The following is a 9,553-nucleotide window of genomic DNA, read 5'->3' on the forward strand; positions in this document are numbered from 1 at the left end:
GTTGGATAAGATTTGGCTGGAGATATTGAAGTCACTGGACAAGGTTGCAGTTGTGTAGTTAACACACCTGTTACATGTTGCATGAAGATCTGAGCCTTTAGACTTGCAAACTAGGATGGTGGTCCCCATTTTTATTCCTCCATTCCCTAGCATTATTTTTGGGTTGTTTGTGTATGCATTCATATGCACAGCCGTTCAAGGTCGTGATATCTTAGAAAGGAGTGGTTGAAAGTTTCTAGGATTTATATGGAATTGATCCAAACAAGGTCAAGGTCACAGCAAGACCAAATGAGTTTTTCTTCAAAAACTTCCTTCCTGTAGATTTAAGGGAATTTCAGGCATACAAATTAGTAACGAGAAGGATGAAACTTCTTGGCGTTGGAGGGACAAGAGGGTATGTTCCAACTATAGGAAAGTCACTCCACAAAGTATTACAACTCAAAAATTTAAAATCCATGAGCGTGTGCTTTTTTTTTTTTTAAATTTGATTTGGGATGAAAATGAAGAAAATCAAATAAGATGACAGAAATGAACTATATTTATGCCCAGAAGTTGATGCAGGGTCATTAGGAATCTGCATTTGGAATGCTGTAAATGAGCCACACCCTGTGGACACCTGTAGGGAGTTGTTTTCATTCCATATAGGTTATCGCAGAAGCCTCTACATCATTTAAAGAACTGTGAATTGTCTTTTAACCTCTTGAAGAGCTTGTTAATGAGCTCATAAATTGAGTCAGTTCTATCAGGATCACTCAAAGACAAGGGCTGAGAAAAGTTACTTAACGGAATATGAGTCAGAGTCACGTTTGATGACTTATGAATGCTGGAGAAAAACATAAGATTCCCGTTATGTTTATTACAACTCATATTTATGCATTTCTACAACCAAGTGTAGACATGTACCTATTTTCAATTTAACTGGTAGCATGTAATTTATTTTTGCATAAACCTGATTTGGACAGTTACATCATAAATCCAACTATTAATCAAATGTCTTTAATTTACTGGAGCTATCTTATATAAACCCAAACACTGAACCTTAATACATCAGTTAAAATAACTGGAACAGCTCGATGAAAAACATTTTTCTATTTGTTCACAAGTCATATTCTGGATGAATACATTTGTGTGAGTAACCTGAAAATCAAGGCCAAAGGAGTTTCCCCCCCCCCAAAAAAAAAACCCAACAACTTTATTGCACCTGTATAGTCTCACTATTGAACGTTTCTTCTTAGTCTTGAAAGGGCATTGCAACAGGACAGATCCAGTGGTGTAAATGATCATAAATTAAAGATCACTGTATTATTCAGCATTGGCTCTACTGAAAAGATCAGAGTAACATTTCTAATGCTAACAGCGCTCACAGTTCTTATGTTCCTACAGACGCGGAGTTCTGCACAGCACTTGCACGTCTGTCAACAGAGTAAATTCTACAGTTACAATCCAAAAACCTTTTAATATATTCTTTATTTGTGAAATACATGCGCATTTAAATATGCGTCTTACTTTTAAATGATAAAGTAGATCTCTTGGGATCATCCATTCATTTTTTAAATTAATTCAAGGCAACTTTTTCTAAAATGGAAGTATCTGGGGGAATTAAGTGTTGACTACAAGGATGTTTAAGGGAGTCACACAGAGCACAAGTGGGACTGTACAATACTCTATTCCAGAAAGCTTCACATCTTACTCATTAGTAGTTGGTGGCTAGGTCTCTGGATTAAAATAAATCTTTTGTTCTAAAGTATTATAGTACACTTCCAGAGAATAAGTTTAAACTCTGGATTATGGATGATCAGGGAAAACGAGGGATGAAGAGGATGTGTTTGCACTGTAGGAGATGAAAAGAGAGAACATTTTTAAGACCTGTCTGACTTGCATAGAGAGTAGAAAAGGTGGAATTTGTGTGTAAATGGTAACACACTAGAACCTTCCCTGTGGATTTCTAAGGGATGGAGCACTGCCCATGCAGCCTCTCCAGTGCTGAAATGGATGGAGAGAGAGAGAGATATATTGAGGCAGCCTGACACCTAGACATGTTATTCATCCCATCCAAGGATAAAACATTAAGGGCACAAAGTTTGTTATTTTTGGATATAAAGTAACAGACAGACGAGGGATTAAGTTAAAACAAGAACAGGGAATCACATTTTCAAAAATATTTGATGTGATAAGCAGACAATATGGACGAATCAGGGATGCTTACATCAAAACAATAATTATAAAACAAATTAAAAATAAGCAAAACTGCTGGCCTTAGCTAATAAGTAGTAAATTACTCATCTGGCCATTGGAACTAGAATATACATCAAATGTGATAACGTGAAGTAAAACATATTTAAGAAAAAAAAGGGGGGCGGCGACACAAAAAAAGTACATCAATTCATTCTGAAAACATTTTCATGTCAATAATCTAGGCAGTAGTGTAGGCCCAATGTTTCAATCAGCCAATAAAAGTGATTAGCAATGGTGCTGCTATCTGTTTTCAGGGAATATTCTCAAGCCTCCTTTCTTGATACAACAAGATACAGTTTTTCACCATTTACTCAATTTATATGTGACTAAAATTGTTGATTATGATGATTTCAACCTGATGCCATGATACACTGGTCTTCTCAAACCCAGGCCCAATTTATTCAGACTCCACATACTGGACTTCAGCCCCTGCAGATGGCTTTGTGCTCATTGTTTTATTTACTTCCCACATGAATCGTCCCTCTCGTATTTCCGCAACATTCTCAGAGAGGTCACGCAGCTTCTTCTCCAATAAGGCGGTCGAGGCAGAGTGTGAGAACAGAATCCCCATCTCGAATCTGTAACAGATAAAAACAAAGCAGCTATCAATATATCCAAGCCTTAAATGTTCAAGTCTCAGACATTAGGAAACATTGTAAAAGACTCATACTTTGATAGCCAAACTATAGTCTATTACTTGGTTTAATATTTTAAGAGAAAAACATCAACAGAAAAATGGAGTTATATACTTTTGAACTTGATAGAAAAACAAATCAAGCAGGTTGATTTAGCACTGGCCCTGGTTACTACTAATGCACAATGACGAATATTAATCCCATTAAATGTTTTAGAGGAAAAGGATTGATTCACTGAGCATGCAATTTTTATTGGCTTCTTAAAGGAGATACACAGAGCCATGGCCTCACTTTGTTTATAAATGAATTGAGACCTCAAGAATGGCATAGGAATAGTTTTAAGCGTTAACAAATCTAATATAGTAATTTTTATGATTAAAATGATTCATATAGGTAGCGGTCTGAGTGAATGACCTTGACATCTGTGACGTCACAGCAGGAAGGCTCTCTGTCTCATCGCCATTTTCGCTATACTAAAACACAGAGCTGACTGCAACTACGAGCTTCCATTTTGAGCTAATTTATCGCCATGCCACATGAAGGTGTTGCTGGTGGGTGCCGCAACACAACAGAAGGTGGATTTATGTTGCACTCATGGTCCAAGAATGTTCAAACTGCAAATATTTGGATGCGTTTTGCAAGAAGTTCACGGGCACATTGGACACCTACGAAGTGGTCTCTCCTCTGCACATTTTACTGAAGAAACCTCTCATACCTCTTCAGGTATGAGACCTCTGATCTTGTTGGAGGGTTGGCTATAAGCTCGTATTGAAAGAGGGTGCAGTACCAACAATTAAAGGAAACCTAAAGAAAAGTAAGTTCAGTTGCACCAGTTCTCCTGGAGTGTGAGCCGAGGGCTGTTGCTAAAACCCGGGACGGAACGGGACGTATTATCGCTCGGGCAGTGACCTCCCCACGGTTGTTGCTAAAACTGGTGACGTCCCGTCCCGGATTTTAGTAATTGCCTGAGCTGAGCAGTAATGGCGGCGTACTCAGTATGGAGAAAATGGAGAATGAGTGGACCAGCCGTCTGATTTCTCTGCTGGATATGCTTGCCTCAGCAGCAATATCTCGCCCTTACATGGAAGAAGCAAATAAACAGAGAACTGAACGAACAACAGAAAGTCAGATTGTTTCAAAACAAATCGGCCACAAGATTGGCCTTCGAGAAGCGAGAACACAGATGGGTAAGATGCAACTCTCATTTGGATACAAAACAACAACACTCGCTGTTTACCTGCATACATGTAACTTGTATTGTGTGTTTAAGTTACCGGTATAAGATTATTTAATTTGCTTCAAAATGTGATTGTCTCAGTTCATCTGATTATTTAATTAGCCTTTTACATTTTAAATCAGTGAAAACGCATACATGTACATGCATGTTGCATAAGTTATAACACCTATCCTGTTTTAATGAGAGTCAACCCACAATCAATGAAGTCAAATCAGTCTTGGTTTGGTGTATATATATATATATATATATATATGTGTGTGTGTGTGTGTGTGTGTGTGTGTGTGTATATATATATATATATATATATATATATATATATATATATATATATACACACACACACACACATACATATACACACACACACACACATACATATATATATACCAGAGGTGGGACAAAGTCACTAATGTGCAAGTCACAAGTAAGTCTCAAGTCCTACCACTCAAGTCCGAGTCAAGGCACTTTTGACCAAGTCAAGTCCAAGTCCTACCCAAGCCAAGTCGAGTCCAAGTCTCATTTTTTTCCAAGTCCCTAACAAGTCACCATTTATTCTACAGGCAATCAACACATTTTTGATCACAAATGTATTACCTCTCCACACTGCAGTGTATGTCCTCCTTTGCCAGTCACCTTGGATAAAAATGTCTGCTAAATGTAATGTAAATGATTCATAGAGGCAGCACAAGTAACTACAGTACACCCATTCTTTTCCATTTTAAAATGTTTTAGAGCTTGTGCCCCAAGACAATCAAAGAATCTCAGAGGAGACAATGATTAGTTAGTTAACGTTAGTAAAGCATCCTAAATTTTCAGTGAGTTTAGTTTGAGTGAGTCAGTGTACATCTGAGGCTAAGGGTGTGAGAATGAGTGAAAGTATGACCATTTCCTTAAATTTTTTATTGGAAAATTAGTGAGAAATTAAAACAAAATTCTAAACAAAATTAGTACTGGTACTGTGTAACAAAAATCATTTTCTTTTCATTTCATTCACGTCATTTTTCACATAAAAATGCTTTTCATGTGCATTAAGACATGAAACTCAAAGTCCAAGCTAACAGATGATCTGTGTACTTTTAGAATCAAAGAATGGTTTTCCTTCTGAAGTTAGGCACTGTCCCAACATACAACATGACATGCCTTTAACACAATACAACGTGACTTGAGTACGTTTGTGTGTGTGAGAGAGACCAACTAACTGACAAAAAATTCCAGAAATATCTGTTCACTACTGAGAGAGGGATGTTGCATCCAATGACCAAATCTGTTAGTATTGAATTTGTGATGGCTTTTTGTTGTGGGTGGGTAGCATTGTACTGTCTATCTTTTGCAGTAAGGAATCCAGAAATGGACGGCTGCTCTGTCTCACTTGGGATGATCTTGTTCTTCAGATATTCTGCAAATCTAAACAAGGAAAAAAAAAAAAGTAAAATTAGTAGGCCTACTTGTTTTCTGTTTTTAATCATGTAGACATTAACATGTTTTTATCATTTTCAATATCAAAGTCTGAGTTAATTTAATCCGAACATATTTGTTTATACACAGTATAATGTTTAATACAAGCCAGCCAGGATGTTCCCTTAAGCAGTTTAGCTAGACCACAATGCATTCACTAAACACTCGCTAAAATACCGGTAGCCTCAGTAAACACAGAACGTTGTGACGATGTAGCCAGAATCAGAGTCCTCTAGGGCTCTGGCCAGAATGTGAGAATGAAGCCCTGGCAACATTCTAGAGAGCCGTATAATAAAGTAGAATAAACAGTTGTTGTGAATTTCAGAATGTTCAGCGGAATCCTCCAGATCCAAGTTGCGTGCTTTTGGCGAATTTGGTTTCTCGCCAGAGACTAATAAATGCACTGGTAAAGCCACGCTATGTAGAGGCATTGTGTGCCCTGTCGTTTGGGTAAAAGACTGTGGGATAATGCTTCGCGTCGGAGTAGGCTACACTCCAATCTGTCGGGATGTACTGCGCTATAAAACGTCAGCTGAGCTTACATTTTACATAGCCCAAATGGCCCATTATTCACATTGCCTACATGACACCAGAGAGAGGAAGAGAATAGAATTGAATGTCTCTGATGATGCGTAATCCCAGCACTAATAACACACATCGCACAGCGTCCATGACTTGGTGCAGTACGTAGCAAACAGTTAAACGCCTGGTTTAACTTGCATTGCTAGTCATCTCGTCTCAGTGGTTTAAATGCCTTTCATGACAAGCACTGACTTTCCCATTGCAAAGAGCGAACTTCTGTTTTACATACTTAGTTTGCAGCCTGGGTAACTGTTTATTTGATTTAAGTTTTATCCTTTGCTGTCCGGTTCTTATCATAAGTCTGTGTCGTTCTGACCAGAGCCTTTATAACAATCTTGTAAACGTTCTCTGCTCTGACCAAATCACCACCTTCTGGCTATGCCTTCCCAATGTGTGTTAACTGGTAGTCTAGCCCACATAATCTAACACTAGACTGAACACAAAAGCAATCCAATAAAAAAAAAATCTACTTCACTATTTTATATTCAGCAAAGCAAAACAAATCCTTGACAGCGTTAATACATTAACACATTCCACTTCTAGCCACCAACTAGCCTGTACAGATTCTTGCTAGCTGTAGCCTAGCTTTGTTACTTACTTGTCCTTATGCAGCCTCAGGTGACGAGCGAAGTTTGATGTGGTTGACTGGCTGTCCGAAATTGTGGCTCCACATGTTCTGCACGTAGCAATGCGTTTGCCATCTGTATTGGAGTATTCTTTAAATCCAAAGGAAATTACGCGGGGAATCATGTTTTTATCCGTCCGTTCATCATTCAGCGTCCTCGTTGCCCATCACCGTTTGGTTTTTCATTTGAACCAGTTGAAGTGCTTGAGCAGGGCCGGAGTAGGCCCTGTTTTCACTCCGGGAGTTTAATTCACATTCAGGCCACTTTGAAATGGAGGAAGAATTTGAGTACATTAAAAAAGATAAAACAAATAACTGTTCTTTCACAATGCTTTTTATTTGGTTTAAATTCAGGTAGTGACAATGTATGTTGTTCGTCGTTCTCTGCATTACTTTAGGGTTAATAAAACTTCCATTACGCGGTAGTTTAATGACCACAAACGTAATGCAGAGACCGATGAACGATTTCATCTAGTATGAGACGGGGCTCCACTTAAAATTGGATGGTGTGTGGCCGCGTGTCTAATCCGCATATACATTTATCTGTGTCACCAACATGTCCCAAAGTTCCTTAGTGAAAATATTTGAAAACACATCCAAAGGACATGCATCTTCAGAAATCGGCATCTTCGGCCCGGGTGTGGGAATGAACTTTTACGTCGGGGGCGAAATCCAGCTGACTGCCACTCCAAATAGCAAAGCAGCGAGTATGGCTGATTGTTTTGCGTTATTTAAGACGAATTACACAACACATTTTTAGTCACATAGTCTTAAAATAACGAAAGCACCCATCTCACGTGCATTTGAACCAATGCTTGTGCATTACATGCCGCATACGCCTCGAAAATAATGGCAAATCAACAATGCTGGGTACTCAGCAACCGCAGATAAAGCGTGAGGGCGCATTAGGCAACTCAAAAATGGTTAAATGAAATGTAGGCTAAAGCAAGTGTTCGATTCTGCTTAGAATATTGGCATACACCTCTTCTAAGTTATATATTTAACAACAATTATTTAACATCAAATTTATGACTTCTAGGCCTATGTGTTCATAGCCACAATGTGCGCACGCCTGTGGAAATGCACGGTGTGACAGCGAGATGAAATAGGCTGGATGAGGAAATAACGCGCAACAGCACATTTGGGACCTGTTCATCTAAAATTGTTAATAACTGGGATGTAAAGCAATGTCCGGTTCTTCTTAGAATTAAGACATACACCACATCTATACCGTGTAAATTGCGAGATTTCACATGACATCAAAAAGCTGAATTGACATCGCAAACTATCGACACATTATAGGCCTAGCATAGACTGATAAAATCGACAAACAGGGTTATCATACTCCATATCTTTCGTAACCTACCAGCTGGTCTTGAGAACATATCTGTCAATTTGGCACATTTTGCTGCCACCTTTTTTAAGCTTCGCCCTTTCGGTTCCACCTGGCCTCTTTCTGCCCTCCATCACTGACGCGCGCTGTTTCGCGCCAATGTTGTTTAAGTTCCCCGCAATACAGAGGAGGAGTCTTGGACCAAACCAACTGCAATAGAGGGGAGGGGAGAATTTCCTTATTTGGTAGCGCCTATTTAATCTGCTGCGATGCTGTCGGCGTCTGGGCTGCCATGTGAAAATGCAGAGTGCAGTTGAATTGATGATTAATGCAAGAATAAGATCAGTGACCAAAATTAGTGAAAATTATTTTCCCCATGCTCCAAGCAGGCCACCATTGATGGTTTGGGCCGGGGATGGTCCTGGCTAAATATAGGGCCACCCCGGCATTGTGCTTGAGTGACACCTAGTGCTAGTGGATTGAGCTGCCGTAGCCTAGGACAAGGAGCTACACCGCATTCAAATAATAACGAGTGTACTTGGATTCAAAATCGGGGGGGGGGAAGAATATTTATACCTGATACGCCAAGTCATTGCAAGCTAAAACTGTCACGTCCAAGTCAAGTCTCGAGTCAACAGCGTGCAAGTCCGAGTCGAGTTGCAAGTCATTCCTCATCTAGGGATTTCAAGTCTCAAGTCATCAAAATGGTGACTCGAGTCTGACTCGAGTCCAAGTCACATGACTCGAGTCCACATGTCTGATATATACACATACATACATATATATATATATATATATATATATATATATATATATACACACACACACACACTGTGTGTGTGTGTGTGTGTGTGTGTATATATATATATATATATATATATATATATATATATACGATAAACATGGCTGCAGGCACTTCAAATCGGCTGATTTAAATAAAGTTATGAGGTCTTTCTATGAGGAACTTTATAGTTCAGACTATATATCCTCTGCAGAAGCACGCTCAAAATTTTTAGATTGTTTAGACCTGCCATATCTGTCTGATGATCAAAAAGAAGCATTAAATAGGCCTATTAGTAAAGAAGAAGTTCTTGATGTCATTAAAAACCTCAAAGGAGGCAAGGCCCCTGGCCCAGATGGATTTGGCGCTGATTTTTATAAGGCTTTTGGCGGGCTTGTGGTTGACCATCTAATAAATATGTATTTGGATTCTTTTAACAAAGGCTGTATGCCCCCTACTTTAAACCTTGCCCATATTTCAGTCATTTTGAAGAAAGGAAAACCACTGGAACAATGCGGGTCCTACAGACCTATTAGTTTAATATCAGTTGACAATAAAATACTTTCCAAACTTCTGGCCAAACGTTTGGAGAATCTGCTCCCAGTGCTTATAAATTCGGATCAGACCGGTTTTATCCGTGGGCGTCATTCCCTCAGTAATGTAAGAAGGT

The 9,553-nt window shown here is 39.0% G+C and overlaps 1 protein-coding gene across 8 annotated transcripts in view; it reads right to left on the bottom strand.

Moving 5' to 3' along the window:
- Positions 1-836: 836 nt before the first annotated feature.
- Positions 837-9,553, bottom strand: part of usp36 (ubiquitin specific peptidase 36) — a 188,759-nt gene continuing 180,042 nt past the window's right edge. For 6 of the 8 annotated variants that reach the window (XM_060901465.1, XM_060901468.1, XM_060901467.1 and 3 more), the window contains one exon: positions 837-2,813. Coding sequence is in view for 1 of the 8 variants with exons in the window: in XM_060901467.1 (XP_060757450.1) it covers positions 2,748-2,813 (66 nt within the window). In the remaining 7 variants the exon portion in view is untranslated. Of the gene's footprint in view, positions 2,814-5,115; positions 5,512-6,725; positions 7,034-9,553 lie in introns of those variants that run through there. The other 2 variants (XR_009650846.1, XM_060901464.1) reach the window with 2 other exon arrangements.

This window comes from Neoarius graeffei, chromosome 20, assembly GCF_027579695.1.
Source record: "Neoarius graeffei isolate fNeoGra1 chromosome 20, fNeoGra1.pri, whole genome shotgun sequence".
Lineage (NCBI taxonomy): Eukaryota > Metazoa > Chordata > Actinopteri > Siluriformes > Ariidae > Neoarius > Neoarius graeffei.